Source organism: Petromyzon marinus, chromosome 43, assembly GCF_048934315.1.
Source record: "Petromyzon marinus isolate PM22_M1 ecotype Great Lakes invasive population chromosome 43, UKy_Petmar_22M1.pri1.0, whole genome shotgun sequence".
Taxonomy (NCBI): domain Eukaryota; kingdom Metazoa; phylum Chordata; class Hyperoartia; order Petromyzontiformes; family Petromyzontidae; genus Petromyzon; species Petromyzon marinus.
In genome coordinates, this window is record NC_133709.1 from 2,298,291 (window position 1) to 2,325,045 (window position 26,755).

General features: G+C 55.9%; 1 protein-coding gene across 1 annotated transcript in view; it reads left to right on the forward strand.

Moving 5' to 3' along the window:
* The window catches only part of LOC116951358 (protein sidekick-2-like), a 303,157-nt gene that overhangs the window by 109,410 nt on the left and 166,992 nt on the right, over positions 1-26,755 (forward strand). Inside the window, exon 2 of the mRNA XM_076073639.1 lies at positions 23,374-23,533. Coding sequence (XP_075929754.1) covers positions 23,374-23,533 — 160 coding nt within the window. The remainder of the gene's footprint in view (positions 1-23,373; positions 23,534-26,755) is intronic.

Here is a 26,755-nt window from a genome sequence, read left to right on the forward strand (position 1 = left end):
CGTGGTGCTAGCCACCCACCCCCTCGTGTGCCGTGCCGGCCTTCATAGGTGCGACTCGCTAACAGCACTTGCCCCAACATTCTGTTACAGGCTACACGGGGGATCTTTGTCTTTGTTTGAGAGAGAGAGAGAGAGGGGGGTGGGGGACGCGTGTGTATGCGTGCATGACTCCGCGTGCTCCCGGTGTTAAGAGAGAGAGAGAGACAGATATGAGATGTAAACGAATCCTAAGCTGAATATCTTAATTGCGCCTTTTAATGAGCAACGACTTGGAATTCAAGAGGGAGGGAGGGGTTGTGATGCCTTCACTGGGCTGTTAGAAAGTTATGCCCTTTCCGTGAAATAATAACAACATCCCACTTCAGATTTGCTTGCACAAGCCGCTGATTGTACATTGTAACGAGCCGACTCACGCCTCGCCCTGCCAGGAATGTGTTGATCCCTCGCGCCCGCGCCGCTGCCTGCCTCGCCCCTGCAATGCGCGCGTGACCACCTCGTGACGCCCGTGCGGGGTTCTCGACACCCTGCTCGTCAACATACCCAGCAGCACCCTGCTCATTAACATGCCCATCAGCACCCTGCCCAACAGCACCCTGCCCACCAGCACCCTGCTCTTTGACATGCCCAGCAGCACCCTGCCCATCAGCACCCTGCTCATTAACATGCCCAGCAGCACCCTGCCGAATATCGGCGAGTGGTTCAACACCCAACGCAACCACAACAGCTCCACGAGCCGGGAAGATGCTTCCACACCGCCGGAAGCTATGAGCCGCCCCCCCCCACGCCCCCCCCCCCCCCCACGTCTCACCCCCCCCCCATCTCCCCTACCGCTCCCCCGAACACACTTCACCACCTCTCCGCCCCCCCCCCGCCCCCATCAGCTGACTCCTGTGACGGGGACTCTTCGCGGGGGGTGTAATGGGAGCTGCCTTAATTGAAGCGTCAGTCGGCGCTGTTCGCACAATTAATGGCTCTAACGAGCACGGGCGGAAATAGCGGGAAATGAGGCCAAACTTAGAGCGAACAGGGAGAGGTTGTGGCGGCGGGTGAGAGATGGTCTGGAGCAGTGGTTCTTAACCTTTAATGCGGCCTTGCAGCCCTTTGGTCCGCAATCGTTAAAAAAACATGTAGAATGTTAATAAGTACACAGGCTGCGTTGTAGCCCTGCTCACATGCCCGTGCATAATCTGTGTCTTTTGATGGTTTAACTTCTCAACGAATCTGACCACGTCTCGCTACCCCCAGAAAGGGCCTCGCGTGCCACCGCAGGTGAAGAGCCGCAGGTCTGGAGGGGAGAGGGGCATAAAACATCACGGGAACTTCGGTCATCATTTCTGCTGCCCATCCAACAAAGGAGTCATTCGTGGAGTGGCGCGTCGCGTCTTTGTGTTTTATAGTTCGAAAGCAGCTGACGCGCCCTCTTCCCTCACCCACTCGCCCCTCCCCCCCGACACACCGCCCGCATTGCCCTCCACCACCCAGCCTGACAACCACAACCGTGGGCTATTCTCCAATGCTTGCTGCTATGGCCCATCTCGCTCTCCCAAACACCCGGGGGGGGTGGATTGTGAAGAGAACACCGTGAGAACTGACCACGTGACGCTGTGTATATCGCGTCTCCATTGAGAATGCAACGCGGCGCTGTTCTCACCACGCGCTCTTTCGCTATTTCGCACGCGCCTCCGAAAATGGTTTTCGTGACGACAGCGCAAATTGTCGACTCGTCGAACGACGCCAACGGAACATGAGGGGGTGGGTGAGTGGGTGGGTGGGTGAGTGGGTGGGTGGGTGGGTGAGTGGGTGGGTGGGTGAGTGGGTGGGTGAGTGGGTGAGTGGGTGAGTGGGTGGGTGGGTGAGTGGGTGGGTGAGTGGGTGGGTGAGTGGGTGAGTGGGTGGGTGGGTGAGTGGGTGAGTGGGTGGGTGGGTGAGTGGGTGAGTGGGTGGGTGAGTGGGTGGGTGAGTGGATGAGTGGGTGGGTAGGTGGGTGAGTGGGTGGGTGGGTGAGTGGGTGGGTGGGTGAGTGGGTGGGTGGGTGGGTGAGTGGGTGGGTGGGTGGGTGGGTGAGTGGGTGGGTGGGTGGGTGGGTGAGTGGGTGGGTGGGTGGGTGAGTGGGTGGGTGAGTCGTTGGGTGAGCCAGCAAACCACGCCCGGCCCCCTTTATTTTTCCGAGTGCTGACCTCTGATTTGCGCTGTCAGCGCTACGTACGGCGCGAACGAAGTTCAACATCCATACACAGCGCACCAGGATACGCATTCGAGGCCGACTCGTCACGCGTCAGACGCCTGCCCTCTGAACTCGGGGGGCTCGGTTCGAGTGTTAAGATGCCCCCCACCTCCCACCTCCCCCCTCCCCCGTGATGACCTCAACCCCCCTACCCCCCCCATCTCTTCTACCCCCAAGCACTCATATTCACGACCACCCCCTCCTCCCCCCTTCCTCCCCCGCTTCTTCTTCCGTTCTCCGCTCTCTCACTCCGAGCCCCCCCCTCCCCCGCCTGGCTTCTCCATCTGGCACGCGTCCGTGTGAAAACTCGACGTTGCCGTTGTTGTTCCAGTTGTTGTTGTTGTTGTTGTTCCAGTTGTTGTTGTTCCAGTTGTTGCTTTTGTTCCAGTTGTTGTTGTGCTCGTTAAATGCGTCGCTATAGCAGTAACACATAATTGGCACCAGCGCAGACACAAAGAGAGGAGAGAGAGAGAGACCCAGACCGCCTCGTCGCTGGAACGAGCGAAGTGCGGACCGTGTGCATCGCAACTAGGGAGACAAAGGCGGCTGGGCGTGGCGTTGACCACCCACCCCCTCGTGTGCCGTTCCGGCCTTCATGGGTCCGAATCGCCTACAGCACTTGCCCCTACAGTCCGTTATGGCTATACGGGGGATCTCTGTCTTTGTGGTCATGCCAGTGTTCGATTCCCGCCCACGGCCAACACCGGCGACGCTTATCTGAATCGGTCGTGGGCCTCCCATGGGTCGGCTCGGCCTCAAATGAGTGCCTGGTGCGATGCGTAAACATCGCCACGAGGGAGACAAAGGCGAGCGGGCGAGCGGGCGAACGGGCGAGCGGGCTCACTTACCCACCCACCCTCTCGTTGTGCCGTGCCGGCCTCAATAAGTGCTGCTCGCGAACGGTACGAAACGTCTGCTCGCGAAGATCGTGGTGTTTGTGTGAGCGTGTGAGCGCGCTTGCTTGCGTGTGATCTCGCGGTAATATCTCGGTTAGTTTTTGTTTTTCTCTTTCTTCGTCGGTAATTGAGGCTGCAGGGGTCAATGTTTATGAAAGCTGAAAGGAAAAAGTTTTGTGTTTTTTTTTATGCCGCAAGTTCTGGCAGGTAATTAAACAACGAAACGCGCAGCCAGAACAATCAGAGGTGGAGGTGCTCCCTGACGCCACGAGAAATCAGAGTCCCCCACCCCACGCTCCACCCCCCCCCCAATGAACATCACACCCACGCCCTCCCCCCACCAACCACACCCCCTCCCCGTTGCCTCGTGGTAGTCTTGACCCCGGCCGTCGAGCGAATCGTCAATAATTTAGTTTGAAGAAATAAGCGCGGGGTCCGGTGGCGCATTTGCTTCGCAGCCTTTGTCAATACACTCCGCTGCCGGACGAGGGTTTGTGATGGACTCGTGTTGGTTCAAGGGAGTTGTTTTGGCCGTAGTTCACCACCACCACTAGACCCAGACGTCGGTGCACGGTAGGTGAAGAGGTTAAAAACTTCGGACCCTAAAACGATGTTTAAGGCCCATCGAGCTCTTGGAGCTCTATATTTTTCAGAAGCGACCTAAAGCCCACGAATGATGGCTCAACGAAAGTGCCTTATCACGTGGAAATGTACAGCAGCCAAATACTCTAAAGGCATGTGGCGGTGGGGGAGAGGCGGGGGGGAGGGCAGGGCCAGGTTCAAATATTATTCACCACTAATGCTCGCCGTGGCCTGGCGAATCGAACGCGTGCCGGGGGCGGGTTCGTAGCGCGGTGCGCGTTAACCACTGCGCCACCGCTCCACCATCCTCACTCTACGCCTTAACGAGGGCAATTAACCGATAGAGCAACGGCGTCTGTCTTAAAGCGCACGTTAAAGACCCCCGTGGGGGGGTGGGAGTTGAGAATTCGCCGCAGCAGCGCGTTGATTGGCCGTGTCACCGACTCTCATGCGCGCGTAACAAGCTGTTGGGGCAAGTGCTGTACGCGAGCAGCGTCTATGAAGAAAGCCGGCACACAACGTGACTCTATGCCTCCCGCTCCCCCACACCCACACACACGCGCACTCCCCAATGACGGTGCATTTCATAAGCAATAAATTATTCACCGCTCCGCGAAATAACTCGGCACGCGATTCCTTCCGTGCCGTTCGCATTCCTCGCCTCCTCTCAGAACGCGACCGCGCTCGCCTGCAGATAACGTTAATTGATGTGGGTCCCATCAGCCGGTGGCTCCCGCTCACCACCAACCTCCCCCAAAAACAGCCCCACCTCCAACCTAAGAGACCCGTCCCCACTACGATTTGCATATATTTTCTATTTCCAATATAACAAATCGTCAATAACGCTGTGTGAATTTAAAAGAGGGGGGCAGGGAGGGAGGGACAAACATTATGAATAGAAGACGTTTCGGGCATTGACCTGTCTTCACTCCTATCGTGTTTTTTTTTGTTGTAACGTTCTTACCCACCCCGACTGAACAACTGTGGGGAAAAAATATTTATCGATCATCGGATTCCTCCAGTATAAATACACATTTTGATTCTGATATTCTGAAAAGGGTCCTGGTGGTGGTGATGATGAGAGGATGAGGGAAGAGAGGAAGAACGAAAGAAGAAAGGAGCGAGCATAAGTGAGCAGCTGCGTGAATGAGCAGCGTGTGTTTTCACAGGGGGCGGGGAGAGGGGAGGGGACTCAGAGTGGGAGTGGCCACACGAAGGTCACGTGATTTAAAGATGTAAATATATACACGGCCAGGTGGCTCAGCGGTAGAGCGAGTGTCTGGCGATCGGTTCAGTAACGAGTTCACATCCCGGTTGGGGCGGAGTGGGTGTGTTGTTGGTTGGCTCGGCAGACTATCATCTCCTGTACGGGGGTCGATAAAATAGCTACCACTTTCTATGGAAATCAACAGTGCTTGTTCTGTAGATAGACCCTCCTGCCCCCCGTCATAGTAATGTTGCGCTTGTGAACAGGAGGTTGAACACCTGATGTATACCAATGCTCAAATGTTGAGCCGGAACTTACTTTGACCTCAGGGTCAGTACTCAAGGATCCCGGGTCAGGAAGCTCTTTCACGCAACGAGAGCGCAGCTGGAAACAATCTCGGATGTAAAATTGCGAAAGAAATTTTGCCCATCACGTGGCAACTTGGCTCGCCTCTGTCGGGTGGCGGAGGGTACAGTTTACACAAATTACCATCGAATCCGATTGCAGGTGGCGAGTGTTTGCCATATCGTCTCACACACAAACACAGATCCCCCGTATAGCCTCAACAAAACTGTTGGGGCAAGTGCTGTTAGCGAGCGTCGATTAAGGCCGGCACGGCACACGAGGAGGTGGGTGGCCAGCACAACGCCCCGGCCGCCTTTGTCTCCCCAGTGGCGATGTTTTACCCATTGAACCAGGTATTCATTAGACGCTCAGTCGACCTCGGGGAGGGCCCATAACCGGTTCAGATAATTGTCACCGATGTTGGCTATCAGCAGGGATCTCACACACCGCACACACATCCCACACACACCGCCGTGAACACGTACGGCAGGTCGGTAGGTGGGTACATTTCGTACAATAGGCAGCGCTCGCAGGGAAGATTGCCTGTCACAGATTACCCAGGCCCCCCCCCCCATCCCCCACACGATAGCAATGTTTTAGTCCTAATGAAAGATTCACTTCGTTAGTTATTCCGCTCCACGCGTCCCGCGACCATCGCTGCTCGCACTCGCCAAGTCGTCTGCGGAATTCGCCGTCTCTCCCTCCCGCTCTCGCTGCCTCTCTCGCTCCCTCTGCCTCCTGCCCTTTCCCTCTCTCCCTCCCGCTCTCTCTCTCTCTCTCCCTCTCTCGCGCGCGTTTGTCATTGCGGTCAAACCTAGCATTTAACTAAACCAAAAAAAAATACCTATTGTTTGCAACGACGCGTCGCTAAAAAAGGGAGCGGTGCAGCCCTGCAGTGATTCGCTTCACGCCACTGAAGCCTCCACCCACCCCTACACATTCTGTTCTGCTGCTGCGCACGTGCAGCAGCAGTAGCAAGGTGGTTCAGGAGCGCCGTGGCCGCAGCGTAGAGATTTGCTGCTGTTGCTGCTGGCCACGACGAGAGAGCTTCGCGATTTGAGATTTCGCGTGGCTTTGCTGCTTTTGCTGCTGCTGCTGCTGCTCCCCCTACGTCGAAGGGGCGTAGACCGCAGTGGGTTTGCTCGCACCGTCCATAGCGCTGGGTTGCATGGCCACAGTGGCGCTCATGTGGCCCGTGTCTTTGATGTACCTCTGTGGATCTCTATGTATCTCTGTGCATCTCTGTGCGTCTCTATGGGTTTTCGCTATGGTCCATAGTATCGGTTTGCATGGCCACGATGGCACCGCTGTGGCTCGTTTCTATGATGGCATTTTACTTTTCCTCCGTTAGCGGGAGGAGCTCTCGGAGACCAACCAGCCCGTCTTGAACTTTCAGACAAATCGTCCACGTTGGGGGTCCGCGTCTTGAACGAAAGAGGGAAGGATGGGGGCTGGAGGAGTACCCACACAATAGATATGTACCCAGTACCCACGTTGACCTTCTTTAGCACCGTACATGGCCAACCGTGCTAATCTCAGGTGCTGGGGGGAGGGAAAGAACACCAAACTAAAACACAACAACTAGCCGTTCTAAATAAACGATTTTCCAATCTAAGAAAACGACCTTACATAAACGCTCGCGTTTGCACGCAACGTTGCGAACGAAGACGACGCGAGGCCACGGAGAGATGACGTCTGTTAATCTCCACCCAATCGTACAACGTCAAGCATTCGATAGCCCGCTGAAACAATCATCGGGGGAGGGGTTTTCTCGACCGGAAGCAACGCGTCATATTTCAAAGCCTCGTCGTACCAACCCCCCCTCCCACCACCACCACCACCACCAATCTCACTCGGATAATACACGCGTTAAATATTTTAGCTCTCTCCTCGAGAGCGTGAAATCGCCCGTCGAGAAGAACCCAAGACGGTCGTTAGAAATCGGCGGGGTATCTGTAAGTGGATCGCCCTCTGCCTCCCACGTGCGAGTACGGTGCACGTGTGTGTATGCAGTGGGGGAGCGGTGGGGCAGTGGTTAGCGCGCTGCGCTACGAACCCGTCCGCACGAGTTCGGCTCCGGCTCACGGCCACCGCCAGTGACGATTATCCGAACCGGTCCTGGACCTCACGTAGGTCGACTCAGCCAAAAAATGAGTATCCAGTGCGGCGTGTAAGCATCAGCACTTGGGGAGACAAAGGCGGTCGGGCGTAGTGCTGGCCACCCACCCCCTCGCGTAACCGTTCCGGCCTTAAAATGTGCTCGCTAACAGCACTTGCCCCAACAGTCTGTAAAGGCTATACGGGGGTGCTTTGCCTTTGCCACCGACACCGATGACGGCCACCTGACCTGTGGGGTATGGGAAGTGGGCGCTCCATGTAAATCACAAGTCGGGTTTATTTACCGCCGTCGTCATCATCATCATCACCTCCAGTGGGTGGGGGCAGAAATCAGAGCCGTGCGGGGAGATCTCGTCGGATATGTCACGTGGACCGCCACCGATTGTTGCGGCGGGCGGAGTCGCCCGTGTCCACCCCGCGATTAGAAGAACAATCACCGCACCCCCACGACCCAACCTCCCCCCAACCACCACCCCCACCACCTACCCCCGCCGCAAAGCCCTTCCCCCCTCCCCTCCTCCTCCCCATCATCCCCCTCCACCCTCCACCCGCCCCCACCCCCTCCCGAGCCACAGCCACTTTCCCCTGGCTTTAGTCAATGGGTGCCACCCACAGTCAGGAGTGGTGGACATCCCATTAATGGCCCGTCCGGGTGAGTCGGGTCGCCCGCTCCCCTGCCCTCCCCACTACCCCCCCCCCCCAAATCCGGTGCAGTCTCTTAATTGTCGTCACAGTCCCTGTGTGTGGAGAGGAGTGGGGGGGGAGGGGAGGGAGCCTTGCCGAAGGCGTTCATTTGGGGTGTCGCGTTACGGAGGAGCCTGAGAACGGCGGCCGCGGTGGTGGTGTAGGCGGCAGCGGGGAGCGGCCCCGGCTGATTGATTGTTTTAATTAAACGCGAGGACGTTGGATGCAATGCGCAAACGAATCGGCGCTCCTTCCGTCCCAATGAGACGTTTTCTAAAGACAGCGGGGGAGTTGCTGCCCCCCCCCCCGCCGCCCCCCACTTCTGACTGCCCCCCCCCCCCCCAGGGCGGAGGAAACGTGCTGTGATTAATGCCGCTCACGCGCGCCTCCTGATAAAGTGGTCTCGTGGCGCCGGGAGTGGACCTCGGTTTCATGGCTCATAGCCCAGAACGACGCGGGCACAAACTCACCCCCCCACCCACCCACCCACATCCCCCAACGCACCCCCCCCACACACACACACAAACACATCCTCCACCACCCAACACTCACCCTCCACCACTCACCCTCCACCACCCACCGCTCACCCTCCACTCTCCACCACCCACCGCTCACCCTCCACCACCCAACACTCACCCTCCACCACTCACCCTCCACCACTCACCCTCCACTCTCCACCACCCACCACTCACCCTCCACCACCCACCACTCACCCTCCACCGCTCACCCTCCACTCTCCACCACCCACCACTCACCCTCCACCACTCACCCTCCACCACCGCTCACCCTCCACCCTAACAAACACCCTCCCCTGGTCCCCCCCCCCCCCCCCCCCCGAGTGTCAATGCTCGCCGTGCCACTGCGCGTGCCGCCGTCAGCAGCGCACGCCTACGTCACTGACACTGCCTACGTCACTGACACTGCCTACGTCACTGACACTGCCTGCGTCGTCACCGCGGGTGCCAGCGAGTGGCGACGTGCTCCTCACGGCTCCTCACGGCTCCTCACGAGCAGCAGTGACGGGGGAGTGGAAGGGTGGATGAGTGGGTGGGGGGAGTGGAGGCCGCTGCGTCCGTCAGAGAGACTCGTGGCATCCGCGTCCCGTGAGAGCGCGCGTGTCACTTAAGTGTGAGATAAATAATGTGATGTGAGTGCGTGCGTGCGTGAGAAGAGGTGGGGGGGAGCGGTGGTGTAGCGGTTAGCGCTACGCTGCGCTACGAAGCCGGCGACCCGAGTTCGATTCCCGCTGACGGCCAACACCACCGGTGACGATTATCTGAACCGGTCCTGGGCCTCCCCTAGGTCGACTCAGCCTCAAATGAGTACCTGGTGTGGTGTGTAGTAAACATCGCCACTGGGGAGACAAAGGCGGTCGGGCGTGGTGCTGGCCACCCACCGCCTCGTGTGCCGTCTCGGCCTTCATAGGTGCTCGCTAACAGCGCTTGCCCCAAAAGTCTGTCAAAGGAGGTCTTTGTCTTTGTGTGTGTTGGGAGCGGTAGCGTAGTGGGTCAGCGCACTGCGCTACGAACCCGGAGGCCCGAGTTCAATTGCGGCTCACGACCAATATAGCAGTGGGGGAATATTTGAGCCGGTCCTGTGCCTCCCCCTAGAGATCCCCCTCTAGGTCGACTGAGCCCGAAGTGGTCTGGTGCAGTGTGGGAACATTCTCCCTGGGGACCACACCGCCCCCACCTGAGCAGTGGCGGTCTTAATAGGAGCTCGCGAACAGCGCTTGCTCCGACTGTGGGGGTGAGAGCAGGTCTATGCCTGTGTGTGTGGGGGGGAGCGGTAGTGTAGTGGTGAGCGCGTTGCGCTACGAACCCGGCGACCCAAGTTCTAACACCGATTATCTGAACAGGTCGTGGGCCTACCAGTTCGACTCAGCATTATGAATGCGTACTTTGCCCGGTGTGTAAAACGTCAGCGCTGGGGAGACAAAGGCGGCCGGGCGTGGTGCTGACCAACCACCACGTCGTGTTCGCTAACGGCACTTGCCTCAACAAGGCTGTTAAAGGCTACACGGGGGATCTTTCTATGTGTGTGTATGGGTGCGTGTGTGTGTCACAATGCGTGGTGTTCCAGTGTAATTGCACAAACCGGCGACCTGAGCTCAATTTCCCCATCGGTCCTGCTCTCCATCCTCAGAACTCGCACATACTTGTGGGGTGGGGCGGAGGGATTCAGGGCTTCATCCAGCAGTGGATTACCATTGTGACTTTTGGTTAAAACATTTGGTTAAAACGAAGGGTTTTTTTAATCTATCGCTTCTACAACGCGCGGCCCTCACTACCACACAACCGCCGGACAAATCAGTCCGCGTCCGCGTGTTGTGCAACAAGTTGCCCGAGCCGACGTTTCGGGAAATCTCTCCCTTTTTTCGTCGGAGAGTGAGAGAGGAACGCCAGGAGCACGAAGAAGAACCCCCTTGCTGACAAGACGGAGCCCTTGAGGCTCAGCCGAGGATCCCTTTCCGCCTTCCCGTGGCACCGGCGTCTATTTATGGGGACTTTTAAATCCATAAAACAGCCACGTGGGCGGAGGTCGTGCTAAGAATGTCCATTAAATATTCACGGTGTCGGTTTTTTTGTGTGTGTGTGCTAAGAGGTGGATCGCATATCCCCAGCGAGACGGCGTTAGTGCAGTCCCGAATACTCGCTCACTCAATACAACACGAATCAACGCTCTCTCTCTCACACACGCACACGCAGAAGACAAAGATCTCCCCGTATAGCCTTTCACAAACTGTCGTGGCAAGTGCTGTTAGCGAGCTACCTTTTATATGAAGGCCCGCACGGTGCACCTGGAGGGGGTTGTGTGGATGGGTGTGTGGGTGCTGATGTTCCCACGCCGCATGAGGTGGTCGTTTAAAGGCTGAGTCGACCTATAGGAGAGGCCCCGGACTGATTCGGATGCTGGTCACTGATTGATGGCCGTGAGCGGGAATGGAACCGGGGTCACCGGGTTTGTAGAGAGACGCGGTCACCACTGCTCCACCACTTCCGGCAAAATACATAACATATACCCGCACGCTCACATACGTGAATACATACATACACACCCACTCAAACACACACAAACAGTCTTATCAAGACAGCATGGGGATTTTATCTTGCAGCCATCACTTAGAGTTAAATATAGATTTCGACGTTTCGGTCGAGTGACCTTATTCGGGAAACAACCAAAAATATAAGGGCACACTGACGGAGTGCGAGGCTGTCTCGATCAATGATCTGGCTTGCACAGCTTAGAGGCGCTAAACTCTGCCCCCCCCCATCCCCCACATCGTGACCGCGTGCCACCCCCACGCTAACGAGGTCGGTGGATAGATGGGTAGATAAAGAATTAATGTAGGTCCGGGTGGATGGATGGGTAGATAAAGAATTAATGTAGGTCCGGGTGGATGGATGAGAAAGTCGCGCGACTGGGCGCGGCGTGAGCCGCAGAGGCGGCTCGCTCCTCGCGTCCAGCCCCAGGCAGGAGTGGCGTGTTCGTGGAGCTGTGTGTGTGTCTCCGTGTGTGTCTGTGTGTGTCTCTCTCTGTGTGTGTCTGTGTGTGTGTCTGTGTGTGTGTGTGTCCGTGTGTGTCTGTGTGTGTGTGTCTCTGTGTGTGTGTCTGTGTGTGTGTCTCTGTGTGTGTCTCTGTGTGTGTGTGTGAGGAGCTCACAAATCCTTGAAAGATCTGGGCAAGGTCCCATCGGTGAGCTCCTCCGGCGGGCAAGGCTGCGATGGCTGGGTCATGTAGCCCGCATGCCCAGCCAACGCATGCCGAAACAGCTTTTGTTCGGCCGGATTGAGGGGGCTAAGCGGGCGCGCACGGGCTAGAGAAGAGATGGAGTGATGTGGTACAGGAGGACGTGGAGCTGAGTAGACTTGCCGATGACTGGTACCAGCGGTGTCAAGATCGACCTCTGTGGAGGAGGCTCGTGAAGGATGCTACTGGGCAGTTGGAGGTAGTCGCCCTCCAACAACAACGGAGGGCGGAGGAGCGACGCTCACAACAACGAGCGGAGCGCCGGGTGGCTAAAGCACAGCAGGTTGGCACAGTAGGGGGCACAGGTGGTGCATCAGCCAGTCATCTCAGTCAGTCGACCCGTGGCACCTGGGTCTGCTCCGTGACCTCCTGCCAGCGGGCGTTCGACACTTCACGTGGCCTCAGGGTGCACATAGCCTGGCACAAGCGTCGTGGTGACGTCACCGCCACTTAGTGGCGAATGGCGGTTGTTGTGTTGTTGTTGTGTGTTTGTGTGTGTCTCTGTGTGTGTCTCTCTGTGTGTGTGTCTCTCTGTGTGTCTCTGTGTGTGTGTCTCTGTGTGTGTGTCTCTCTCTGTGTGTCTCTCTGTGTCTGTGTGTGTGTCTCTGTGTGTGTCTGTCTCTGTGTGTGTATGTGTGTGTGTCTCTGTGTGTGTCAGTGTGTGTGTCTCTGTGTGTGTCTCTGTGTGTGTGTGTCGTTGTGAGTGCCTGTGTGTGTGCTCGCTAACAGCACTTGCCCCAACAGTCTATTCAGGGTATACGGGGGTCGTCTTTCTTTGACTTTGTGCTTTGATTGTGTGCTAATGGGGAGCGGTAGTATAGCGGTTACCGCTACGCTGCGCTACGAACCCATGCTGCCCTAGTTCGATTCCGGCTCACGGCCACCACCGGTGACGATTACCTGAACCGGTCCTGGGCCTCCCCTAGGTCGACTCAGCCGCAAATGATTTCCTTCGGTGCGGTGTGTAAAAGCATCGCCACTGGGGAGACAAAGGCGGGCGGGGCGGTCGTGTTGCTGGCCACCCACTCCCCCCGTGTGCCGTGCCGGCCTTCGTAGGAGCTCGTGAACAGCACTGGCTAGATTTGAAGCTTTCGTGACTGCAAGGATCCACACTCTTTGGTTCTATTCGGTAAAAGTCACGTGGGTAAAAAATAAAACAACAACAATCACGACGTTTCGGCCACAACACAAGCGGCCTTCGTCAAGCTGCGTTTCACTCCAGCGCTGTCCTCGAGACAGTCTGGTCCCTTCACCTGATGAAGGCCGCTTGTGTTGTGGCCGAAACGTCGTGATTTTTGTTGTTTTATTTTTTACGTACGTGACTTTACCGAATAGAACCGAAGAGAACAGCACTTGCCCCAACAGTCTGTAGAAGGGGAGGTTTGTTTGCCTTTGTGTTTTTGATGTGTGTGTGTGTGCGTGTGGCAGTATGTACACGCGAGTGTGTGGCTCTGTAAATTGCTTCGCGTTAACATTTTGCAAAAAATCCAATCAGAGAAGAAAAAAATCCCAACCCCCCCCCCCCCCACCGTTCGCTGTCGTTAGGACCCCAGAAAAAGGTTACACAAACAAATGCGTCTGAATCTCGTGTTCAATTCCAGCTCAGGACGCCCATCAATATCCATCATCTACTGCATCGATCAGCGCTAATGTCCTTTTCTCCAACTCCTCTACCCGTTCGCAGCTACAGCAGCTGCTGCTGTAGCTGCGAACGGGTTCTCGCTGCTGCTGCTGCAGCAGCTGCAACAGCGAAAACAAAACCGCCCTGGATGCGAGACCGATGCCCGAGACCCTTATTCTGACCCCCCCCCCGCACACAGACCCCCCCCCGCACACAGACCCCCCCCCGCACACAGACCCCCCCCCGCACACAGACCCCCCCCCCGCACACAGACCCCCCCCCGCACACAGACCCCCCCCCCCCGCACACAGACCCCCCCCCCCGCCATTCGATCTGTCGCTCCCTCCGACTAACTCCCCTCCTCTCCACCCCTTCCCCCTCCTCTCCATCCCTTCCCCCTCCTCTTTACCCCTCCACCCCCTCCCCCTAAATTCCCCCGCCCCCCTCCTCTCCATCCCCTCCCCCTCCTCTCCAGCACCTCCCCCTCCTCTCTAGCCCCTCCCCCTACACCCCCTCCCCCTAAATTCCCCCGCCCAGCACCCCTTCCTCTCCATCCCCCCCCCCTCCTCTCCCCCCACCCCCCTCCTCTTCATCCCCTACCTCCTTTTCTCGCCCCCCTCCCCGGCTTCGCCTCCCTTCCTGATTTGCGACTTGGTCGAGCCTCAGGCCGGACGCAATTGTGGACGGGCGACTCATTTTAGTGTCTCCCCCCCCTCCCTCTCCCTCTCTCTCGCGCGCGCGCGGTCCCGGGGCGGTGCCCCACCCCTCCTAGCGAACGACTCCGCGATTTTATCGACGATTGCGAAATGGTTTCTGCATCAGCAGTTCTTAAATAAATATATAACAATAACCCTATATTCAAATGAGCTCGAGAGAGCGGAAGCAACATTTTTAAATTAGTATATATTTTTTAAAAATTTTCGCTAAATGTGGTTCATTTCATATCCGTGAATCTGTGCGTGTGGGTTTGCGTGTGTGAGCATATTGTGTGTGTGTGAGAGAGTTGGTGTGGTGGGAGCGGTGGGGTAGCGGCAAGTGCACTGCGCTACGAAACCCGGCGAGCACGAGTTCGATTCCGGCTCACGAACATCTAAACGGGCTTCCCCTAGGTCGACTCAGCCTTACAAATCATAATCTTGTGCAGTGTGTGAGAAACATCAACACTGGCCACCCTTCCTCCTCGTGCGCTGTCCCTGCCTTCGTAGGTGCTCGCTAACAGCACTTGCTCCTACAGTCTGTCAAGGCTATACGGGGGATGTTTGTCTTTGGGGAGCGGTAGTGTAGGGGTTAGCGCGTTGCGCTACGAACCCGGCGACAAGGGGGTCAATTCCCGCTCACGGCCAACGCCAGTGACGATTATCTGAACCGGTCTTGGACTTCCCCTGGGTCGACTCGGCCTCAAATGAGTACCTTGTGCGGTGTGTAGACATCGCCACTGGGGAGACAAAGGCGGCCGGGCGTGGTGCTGGCCACCCACCCCCTCGTGCGCCGCGCCGACCTTCATAGGTGCTCGCTAACAGCACTTGCCCCAGCAGTCCTGTTCAGCCTATACGGCTGATATCCCCTGCGACACTCTGGAAACCGAGGAGCTGCAGTGCCCTGGCACACTCAGTGGCACGCATATCCACAGCCGGCGAGCGACACGATCATCGATGCACAGTCACACTCTGGGTGGCACACAGTGGCAACACGTGGTGGCACACAGTGGCACCACGTGGTGACACGTCAGGGTACCACGTGGTGACACCTCAGGGTACCACGTGGTGACACCTTAGGGTACCACGTGGTGACACCTCAGGGTACCACGTGGTGGCACACAGTGGCAACACGTGGTGACACGTCAGGGTACCACGTGGTGACACGTCAGGGTACCACGTGGTGACACCTCAGGGTACCACGTGGTGACACCTCAGGGTACCACGTGGTGACACCTCAGGGTACCACGTGGTGACACCTCAGTGTACCACGTGGTGACACCTCAGGGTACCACGTGGTGACACCTCAGGGTACCACGTGGTGACACCTCAGGGTACCACGTGGTGACACCTCAGGGTACCACGTGGTGACACCTCAGGATACCACGTGGTGACACCTCAGGGTACCACGTGGTGACACCTCAGGGTACCAAGGAATCCGGTTACACGCCACGATTGGCACAGCGATCGGTGCCACTGTCTCTAAGCCCCCCCCCCAGCCCCCCTCACCCCCCACTTACCCCCCTTCGCCCCCTCCCCTCGCTCCCCCTCCCCCGTGTTCAATGTGTTAGCGCTCATTTGCATATTATGCTTTAGTCAGCCACACTTAATTGCACGCGTTAATTTCTGCAGAAATGCATTGCAAATACGTAGCAATTAACTTCGATGAAAGATTTTGTATTTTTTTTGTTGGCGTTTTTTTAACCAATTATTCCCTGTCCTACATGGCCGCGCGTAAACATTAAATGTTGCCGCACTTCAACACCATCATCATCAACACCACCACCAACATCATCAACACCATCACCAACTTCATCATTAACACCACCACCAACTTCATCAACGCCACCACCAACATCATCAACACCACCACCAACATCACCACTACCAACATCATCATCATCAACACCACTACCAACATCATCATCAACACCACTTCCAACATCATTATCAACACCAACATCATCAACACCACCACCAACATCATCAACACCACCACCACCAACATCATCATCAACATCACCACCATCATCAACACCACCACCAACATCATCATCAACATCACACCATCATCAACACCACCAACAACATCATCATCAACACCACCACCACCATCATCATCAACACCACCACCATCATCAACACCACCACCACCAACATCATCATCAACACCACCAACATCATCATCAACACCACCAACATCACCATCAACACCACCAACATCATCATCAACACCACCACCAACATCATCAACACCACCACCAACATTATCAACACCACCACCAACATTATCATCAACACCACCACCACCAACATCATCACCACTACCAACATCATCATCAACACCACCAACAACATCATCATCAACACCACCACCACCACCATCAACATCAACACCACCAACATCATCAACACGACCAACATCATCATCAACACCACCACCAACATCATCAACACCACCACCACCAACATCATCACCACTACCAACATCATCATCAACACCACCAACAACATCATCATCAACACCACCACCATCATCAACACCACCACCACCAACATCATCACCACTACCAACATCATCATCAACACCACTACCAACATCATCAACACCACCAACAACATCATTATCAACACCACCACCACCACCATCATCATCAACACCACCAACATCATCAACACGACCAACATCATCATCAACACCACCACCAACATCATCACACCACCACCAACATCATCAACACCACCAACATCATCATCAACACCACCACCAACATCATCATCATCAACACCACCACCAACATCATCATCATCAACACCACCACCAACATCATCAACACCACCACCAACATCATTATCAACACCACCACCAATATCATTATCAACACCACCACCAACATCATTATCAACACCACCACCAACATCATCATCAACACCACCACCAACATCATCATCAACACTACCGCCAGCAAAATAAATACACGTAGATAAAGTATACTGTACACGTGCAAATTGCATTCGTACAAAAACTCCTGCCCATTGTTTTGTGACGCTCCTGTGGTGTTGTGATGCTCCTGTGGTGTTGTGATGCTCCTGTGGTGTTGTGACGCTCCTGTGGTTTTGTGACGCTCCTGTGGTGTTGTGATGCTCCTGTGGTTTTGTGACGCTCCTGTGGTGTTGTGACGCTCCTGTGGTGTTGTGATGCTCCTGTGGTGTTGTGATGCTCCTGTGGTGTTGTGACGCTCCTGTGGTGTTGTGATGCTCCTGTGGTTTTGTGACGCTCCTGTGGTGTTGTGACGCTCCTGTGGTGTTGTGATGCTCCTGTGGTGTTGTGATGCTCCTGTGGTTTTGTGACGCTCCTGTGGTGTTGTGACGCTCCTTTTTGTTGTGACGCTCCTGTGGTGTTGTGATGCTCCTGTGGTTTTGTGACGCTCCTGTGGTGTTGTGACGCTCTTGTGGTGTTGTGATGCTCCTGTGGTGTTGTGACGCTCCTGTGGTGTTGTGACGCTCCTGTGGTGTTGTGATGCTCCTGTGGTGTTGTGATGCTCCTGTGGTTTTGTGACGCTCCTGTGGTGTTGTGACGCTCCTGTGGTTTTGTGACGCTCCTGTGGTGTTGTGATGCTCCTGTGGTTTTGTGACGCTCTTGTGGTGTTGTGACGCTCCTTTGTGTTGTGACGCTCCTGTGGTGTTGTGAACTTAATTTTAACTTTAAACTAAACTTTTTCTCTATGTTGTTGTTATTGTTTGCTGCTGCTGTTGCTGTTTAAATCGGCTGGTCCCTCGGGTCGAAAGGCAGAGTTGCACTTTGCCTGGTTTTTTCCCTCCGTCTTTGTCCGCCGATCGACAAAGACAAAGATCCCCCGTATAGCCTTAACAGACTATTGGGGCAAGTGCTGTTAGCAAACCCCTATGAAGGCCGGCACGGCACACGAGGAAGTGGGTGGCCAACACCACGCCCGGCCGCCTTTGTCTCCCCAGTGGTGATGTTTACAAATCGCACCGGGTACTCATTTGAGGCTGAGTCGACCTAGGGGAGGCCCAGGACCGGTTCAGATAATTGTCACCGGTGTTGGCCGTGAGCGGGAATTGAATTCGGGTGGCCGGGTTCGTAGCGCAGTGCGCTAACCGCTACACTACCGCCGATCGAAACACACGCACACACACACGCGTGCCTGTGTGTGGGTGTGCCTGTGTGTGTGTGCCTTGAAAGATCTGGGCAAAGTCCCATCGGTGAGCTCCTCCGGCAGGCAAGGCTGCGTTGGCTGGGTCATGTAGCCCGCATGCTCAGCCACCGCATGCCGAAACAGATTTTGTTCGGCCGGATCGAGGGGGCTAAACGGGCGCGGCACGGGCTAGAGAGGAGATGGAGTGATGTGGTACAGGAGGACGTGGAGCTGAGTGGACTTGCCGATGACTGGTACCAGCGGTGTCAAGATCGGCCTCTGTGGAGTAGGCTCGTGAAGGACGCTGCTGGGCAGTTGGAGGCAGTCGCCCTCCAACAACAACGGAGGGCAGAGGAGCGACGCTCACAACAACTAGCGGAGCGCCGGGTGGCTAAAGCACAGCAAGTTGGCACAGTAGGGAGCACAGGTGGTGCATCAGCCACTCATCTCAGTCATCTCAGTCAGTCGACCCGTGGCACCTGGGTCTGCCCAGTGACCTCCTACCAGCGGCCATTCGACACTTCACGTGGCCTCAAGGTGCACATTTCCTGGCACAAGCGTCGTGGTGACGCCACCGCCACTTAGTGGCGAATGGCGGTTGTTGTTGTTGTGTGCCTGTGTGTGTTAGTGTGCCTGTGTGTGTGTGTCTCTGCGAATCAACGCGCGCTCCTCTTTGTCACCACCACCGCCGCCGCCGCCATCGCTCAGCGGCAGCCGGCAACGTGTCAACAGTTTTGTCAATTCCTGACAGACTTGGAAAAAAATTGAATGTCAAAAAAAATCATTACATCGGCCTAAACACGCCGAGCGCATTCGTCGCGCCCCGCATACCGATTTAAGCTCGCCCCGGCACGCCGCCCTCTGCGCTTGTTTTTCCTGCGCGGGAGAGGAGGCGTTTGGACCTCACGGGACCGGGATCCAAGTCAAACCGTGGGTGGATGGTGGCACTGCACCCTATTCGTTCGCGATTTCCACTGCAATGTCAGAGTTCGTAATTGCAGGGGAGCGGCGCGCTCACGGCGACGAGCGGAGACGCCGGGCGAGCTAAAGCGCCGCAAGTTGGCAGAGTTGGGAGCACGCAGCTGGTGCATCGGTGCCAATCATCGCAGTCCAGTCAAACCCATGGCACCTGGGAACGTCCCAACAGCGAGCTTTCGACACTCCACGTGGCCTCGGAGTGCACCTGGCCTGGCACAACCGCCGTGGTGACGTCACCGCCACTTAGTGGCGCATGGCCACCAAGTTGCAGTTGTTGGAAGCGGCGGCGGTAATGACTGTGGTGTAGCGTATCGTTAACAATGGTGGTAGTGATGATGGTGGATTTGGTGGTGTTGATGAAGACGAAAGCCATGATTGTAGTGCGGGTAGTGGTGATATTGGTGGTACCGATGGTGGTATAAGTGGTGGTATAAGTGGTCGTACTAATTGTGTGGTGGTGATGGCAAAGGGTGGGGGGGAGGCGGGGTGGGGAGAAACGGTAGTGGAGGTGGGAGGAGGACGAGCTGATAAATTCTCGGTCCTCGCTTGAGGCCTCGGCCGATCACCACCGCCTCTCTGCGGGGAAAAAGCCACGCAAATTGGATTTTGATTATTTTTTCCCAGGGAGCCGTTGGGATGTTTCATTCACAATCTCCTCTGTTCGTCACGGCTGAAGAGCGGCGTGGGGAGCGGCGTGGCGTGATGCCTCGCATGGTGTGCGTCCCCGTACCACGTGGTTGCGGATCTCTGTGCTACGTGGTGTGTACATCTCCGTACCACGTGGTTTTGTATCTCCGTATCACGTGGTGTGTGCATCTCCGTGCCACGTGGTTTTGTATCTCCGTATCACGTGGTGTGTGCATCTACGTGCCACGTGGTTGCGGATCTACGTGCCACGTGGTTGCGGATCTACGTGCCACGTGGAGTGTACATCTCCGCCCTCCGATCAGCACGGTTGGCTACGTACGGTGCGAAAGAACTTCAACAAACATATCCGTGCCACGTGGTGATGGTTCTCCGTGCCACGTGGTGTAAGCATGTTGGTGTCACGTGGCGTGTGGATCTTTGTTCCACATGGTTGTTGGTCTCTTTACCTACCTGCTCCACCAACCCCAGTTGCTCTGGGGTAATTTGGCGGGGTGCATCACTCCGGGCGATTCTCTCCGTCATTCTGTCCGACAGGTCGGGAACGTTCCGTCGGCCATTAGTAAATTTTGCAGCCTCGCCAGGACTGCTCAGTCGCAGCAGCGTCGCGTTCAGATCCGCATCCATCTCGAAACGTCTTATGAAAGTGATCTGTCGTCAAAATAAGAAGCTGACCCATCCCCCATGCACAGCGAAACCAGAATCTGACCCACAATCACCCCCCCCCCCCCCACCATGCACAGAATCTGACCCCACCCCCCCTCCAAGGTGGAGGTTGTTGGGCCATACTTCACCACATTGGTGGTCCGTGCGTGAATGACGATGCAGGACCAGTGCCGGAGATCAGTCGGCCACTTGGCGGGCGTTCGCCGTGCCCGTAAATCAAACTCAGTACGACAGGGGGGTCATAGGCGCTAACTACTGCGCAGTGGCTCTAGTCCGTACTCTTTGGTTCTATTCGGTAAAGTGACGTAGGTAAAAAATAAAAATAAAACAACAAAAATCACGACGTTTCGGCCACAACACAAGTGTCCTTCATCAGGTGAAGGGACCAGACTGTCCAGAGGACAGCGCTGGAGTGAAACACAGCCAAGCTCAGGTCGCCTCCTTTAAGCTTGTGGTCGCGGCTTGGCTGTCTTCACTCCAACGTTCTCCTCTGGACAGTCTGGTCCCTTCACCTGACGAAGGCCACTTGTGTTGCGGCCGAAACGTCGTGATTTTTGTTTTATTTTTATTTTTTACCTACGTGACTTTACCGAATAGAACCAACGAGTATGGATCCTTGCAGTCACGAAAGCTTCAAATCTAGAATTGATAACCTCTACTCCGTAGTTAATATATATTATGTATGAGTGTATTTATTTTGAGGAGTTTTGTTTAGTTAATGTGCTTGTGTTTGTTTTTGTTACGATGTGACATTTTGGAGATTTATCTGCTCCAGAGAAGGCGCAGGGATTTGTTTATTTAAAATAACAACCTCTTAACACAGATGGTGTCGGTGTGCCTGTTCGTGCGTGTGTGTGAGCGAGCTTCTGAGCGATTTGTAAATGCGTGCGTGGGTCTGTGTGTGTGTGTGCACCCGCCCCTGTCGTGGCTGCACTATGAGAGCGGTGGCGCAGTGGTTAGCGCACCCCAATACGAACCCGGTTCAGCCGAGTTCGATACCCGCTCATGGCCACCAACATCAGTGACGATTATCTGAACCTGTGTTGGGCCTTCCCAGCGCGCTGTGTAAAAATCGCGTACCGTTCCGGCCTTCATAGGTGCTCGCTAACAGCACTTGCTCCTACAGTCTGTCAAGGTTATACGGGGGATCTTTGTCTTTGTCGGCAGTTTCCCCCGCCGACGATCTTCTGAGACTACACGGGGCATCTTTGTCCTTCGTTTGTGTCTCTGAACGTGCACGTGCAATCCCCCTCCCCCCGCACACACAAATCCCGCCCTGCTGTGATCATCTCGCGTCGCCACTCTGTGTGCACGTAGCCGTACGAGACGTTTCATGCCGCCGCGACCCCCGTCCCACCTCCGTGACCTCTAGCGTGACCTCTCGCTTTGACCTCGTGCCATTATTATTTTTTATTTAGCCGTGACCTCTCGCTGTAATCTTTCATCATAAATCTCTCGCCCGTGACCCCCTCTGCCGTGCGCCGCTCGCGCGACTGCTCTGTAGATCTCTGGTGGTCTGGCGTGTCGCTGTGTTGTGTGTGGTCGTTGTGTCGCTGTGTTGTGTGTGGTCTGGCGTGTCGCTGTGTTGTGTGTGGTCTGGCGTGTCGCTGTGTTGTGTGTGGTCTGGCGTGTCGCTGTGTTGTGTGTGGTCTGGCGTGTCGCTGTGTTGTGTGTGGTCTGGCGTGTCGCTGTGTTGTGTGTGGTCGTTGTGTCGCTGTGTTATGTGTGGTCTGGCGTGTCGATGTGTTGTGTGTGGTCGTTGTGTCGCTGTGTTGTGTGTGGTCTGGCGTGTCGCTGTGTTGTGTGTGGTCTGGCGTGTCGCTGTGTTGTGTGTGGTCTGGCGTGTCGCTGTGTTGTGTGTGGTCGTTGTGTCGCTGTGTTGTGTGTGGTCGCTGTGTTGTGTGTGGTCGTTGTGTCGCTGTGTTGTGTGTGGTCTGGCGTGTCGCTGTGTTGTGTGTGGTCTGGCGTGTCGCTGTGTTGTGTGTGGTCTGGCGTGTCGCTGTGTTGTGTGTGGTCTGGCGTGTCGCTGTGTTGTGTGTGGTCGTTGTGTCGCTGTGTTGTGTGTGGTCTGGCGTGTCGCTGTGTTGTGTGTGGTCGTTGTGTCGCTGTGTTGTGTGTGGTCGTTGTGTCGCTGTGTTGTGTGTGGTCTGGCGTGTCGCTGTGTTGTGTGTGGTCTGGCGTGTCGCTGTGTTGTGTGTGGTCTGGCGTGTCGCTGTGTTGTGTGTGGTTCGTTGTGTCGCTGTGTTGTGTGTGGTCGCTGTGTTGTGTGTGGTCGTTGTGTCGCTGTGTTGTGTGTGGTTGCTGTGTTGTGTGTGGTCGTTGTGTCGCTGTGTTGTGTGTGATCTGGCGTGTCGCTGTGTTGTGTGTGGTCGTTGTGTCGTTGTGTTGTGTGTGGTCGTTGTGTCGCTGTGTTGTGTGTGGTTCGTTGTGTCGCTGTGTTGTGTGTGGTTCGTTGTGTCGCTGTGTTGTGTGTGGTTCGTTGTGTCGCTGTGTTGTGTGTGGTTCGTTGTGTCGCTGTGTCGCTGTGTTGTGTGTGGTTCGTTGTGTCGTTGTGTCGCTGTGTTGTGTGTGGTTGCTGTGTTGTGTGTGGTTCGTTGTGTCGCTGTGTTGTGTGTGGTTCGTTGTGTCGCTGTGTTGTGTGCAGCGTAGCCACCACACACAACCCGGCACCCGCCAGCGCCCCAACCTCTCTCAACCTGTCAATCATCTACATCATGGGACCAGTCAATCATCCCTATCACTCTAACGCTCCGCCCACACCTCTGCCCCCCCCCCCCCGCTCCTCCACCCCTTCCCCAACAGATGAAGGCCCCCCCTCGTTTCGCCGGGATGCCCCCCGCACGCAGACTCAGCTGGAGGGGAACCGATTGGTGCTCACGTGCCTGGCCGACGGGAGCCTCCCCATGCAGTACCGCTGGCTCCGGAACGGCTCTGACGTCTTCCAGTACTCGGAGGAGCACAGGTGAGACAGAGCTGGGGCTCACCTGGCACAGCTGTGCTCACCTGAACACAGGGTGTCGGTCACGCTGTGATGACCATTGGTACAGGTGAGGTCACAACCCGTGGTGGTGATGATGATGACGATGGCCCTAACACAGGTTAGAGGTCACCTGGACAAAGGTTTGCTCATTACTTCGATGCAGGTGAGGTCACGCTGTGATGACCCTCAAACACAGGCGCGTTCACCTGGACAAAGGTGTCATGTAATTCTATGATGACCATGGAAAGCGATGACATCACTCTTTGGTGACCCCAACAGAAGTGGTGCGACCTGAACAAAGCTGTGGTCACTGTAGCCCCCCCCCCCCCCGATGCGGTCGCGAGATAGGTGACGAGACACCTGTGCTGCTGCATTGAGAGCGAGCGAGCGATCGAGGGTCCGAGCACGCGTGCGGAGACGGGAGTGAGTCGGATCTCCGTACCCAGGGATGGTCTCTCCTAGGCAGAGCCGACCCTTGGGGTACGGCGAATCGGTGCAACTGCCCCGGGCCCCACGCTTTGGGGGGGGGGGGGCGCGCTTCGACGTCACGGTTTAGTTTGAAGGCGCCGGGGGGCCCACGTATAGACAGGCCTTCTCCTCGGTCAACTTAGCCCTAAATGTGAGGTCTGTGAAGAGGTGAGCGGAGGTAGCCGTGGTCGTGGTGAAGGTACAGGGGTTGGAAGGGGTGATCGCAGTTGTGATGGTATCGATGATGGTAGCGATCATGGTTGTTATGGTGATTGATAGTACAGTGTTTTTGCACAGTTACTGAGCGCAGGGCCTGAATGCCTAAAAACAAACCTCAAACGGCAAGTAACAAGCAGCACCATCGCAGTCGTAATATGTGTAAGGAGTGTAACACGCGTCCAGAACTGGACGAGGTTATTGTTGTAAGGGTTTTGGAGAGGAGACGATAGGAGAGAGATAACATTGCTTTTAATGTTTAGCTAAGTTTGATGTGTTTCTAGTGTTTTCACCATTTGATGTTGTTTTTGCTGCTTTTATGATTTCATGTAAAGTGTCTTTGAGCATTGGGAAAAGCGCTCACAAATAAATGTATAATTCCAAAGTGGAGCGATGAGAGGGAAGAAGTATGTGGTGAGCGGGCGGGTGAGCGGGTGGGTGAGCGGGCGGATGAGCGGGCGGGTGAGCGACAGGGTGAGCGACAGGGTGAACGACAGGGTGAGCGACAGGGTGAGCGACAGAGTGAGCGACAGAGTGGTTGAGCAACAGAGTGGGTTGAGCGAGTAGGTGAATGAATGGGTGAGTGAGTGATTGGATGAGTGATTGAGTAGGTGAATGAATGGGTGAGTGGGTGAGTGAGTGAATGAATGGGTGAGTGGGTGAGTGAGTGATAGGATGAGTGATTGAGTAGGTGAACGAGTGGGTGAGTGGGCGAGTGAGTGATAGGATGAGTGATTGAGTAGGTGAACGAGTGGGTGAGTGAGTGATCGGATGAGTGATTGAGTAGGTGAACGAGTGGGTGAGCGCATGCTTGAGTGGAGTGAGTGATAGAATGACTGAATGAGTAGGTGCGTGAATGGGTGGTGTGAGTGGGTGGATGAGCGAGTGATAGGATAAGTGATTGAGTAGGTGAATTCATGGGTGAGTGGGTGAGTTGAGTGAGTGAGTAGGTGAATGAGTGGGTGAATGAGTAGGTGAATGAGTGGGTGAGCGGACGCGTGATTGGGTGGGTTGGTGAGCGAGTCGCTGTGACCTTCAGTGTGGATGATGAGTGGATGATGGTGGTGTGCTGGTAATCGTCACGGTGGTGATGGTGCTGATGATGGTGATGGTGGTGATCACGGCAGTGGCCGATGGCACCACCCACACTCCCCCGTGACTCCATCTCGCCGTCTGTCGTCGTCCCTCCGCTCCGCGCATCGTCCATTCCATTCCCTCGGGGTCGTTCGCTAAACCTCCGACTGGACGCAGAGGCGAGCGATGTCCGCTCGCGTCAATAAATGCGGCCGTGGGTCTCGCTTAAGCATTCGCGGCAGCTGGACTCGCAATGAGAAATTCCCGGTCGTTTTTTCTCTGTCGCTCTCTCTCTCTCTATGGATTTTCTGCATCCGCAACAGACGAGGCCGTTTAAATGCCCATCGGTAGCACCCCCTCCCAGCCCCCCCCCCCATCCATCCCTAGGGGGGGTGGGGGGGGGGTCACTCACTCGCTCACAGAGCTGAGACCGCGCTCCACTGCCCCTGCCTGCGGTGTGCGTGGTTACGGGGGGTGGGGGCGGATTTCATCCTGCAGTGGATAGACAACGGGCTGTCAACTGTGACGGGTGAACAGGTGTGCTGCTGCTGCTGTACAGGTGAACAGGTGTGCTGCTGCTGCTGCTGCTGTACAGGTGAACAGGTGTGCTGCTGCTGCTGCTGCTCCTGCTGTACAGGTGAACAGGTATGCTGCTGCTGCTGTACAGGTGAACAGGTGTGCTGCTGCTGCTGCTGTACAGGTGAACAGGTGTGCTGCTGCTGCTGTACAGGTGAACAGGTGTGCTGCTGCTGCTGTACAGGTGAACAGGTGTGCTGCTGCTGTACAGGTGAAAAGGTGTGCTGCTGCTGTACAGGTGAACAGGTGTGCTGCTGCTGTACAGGTGAAGAGGTGTGCTGCTGCTGCTCCTGCTGTACAGGTGAACAGGTGTGCTGCTGCTGCTGCTGTACAGGTGAACAGGTGCTGCTGCTGCTGTACAGGTGAACAGGTGTGCTGCTGTAACGTTACACACGTGCTCTAGTCTACAGGTGTGCTGCTGTGCAGGTGAAGAGGTGTGCTGCTGATGTCGTCTGTTGAGGGTGGGCGGGGTGGGTGCAGTTATGCTGTGCGTTGTGCTGCTGTCTGGTTGTTGTGCCTCCTGTTGTGTTGCGATGTGTGGTTGTGTTGTCGTCGTGTTGCGATGTGTGGTTGTGTTGTTGTGTTGCGATGTGTGGTTGTGTTGTCGTTGTGTTGCGATGTGTGGTTGTGGTGCCGTCGTTGTGTTGCGATGTGTGGTTGTGTTGTCGTTGTGTTGCGATGTGTGGTTGTGTTGTCGTTGTGTTGCGATGTGTGGTTGTGTTGTTGTTGTGTTGCGATGTGTGGTTGTGTTGTGCTGTTACGCTTCCTGTGTTGTCACCTGGGTAGGTGATCAGGCGGAGGGAGCTGGGGGGCGGGGGGTCGGGGTGGGGGGCGGGGGGTCTCCCACAGCTTCACATACCCCTAAGTGTA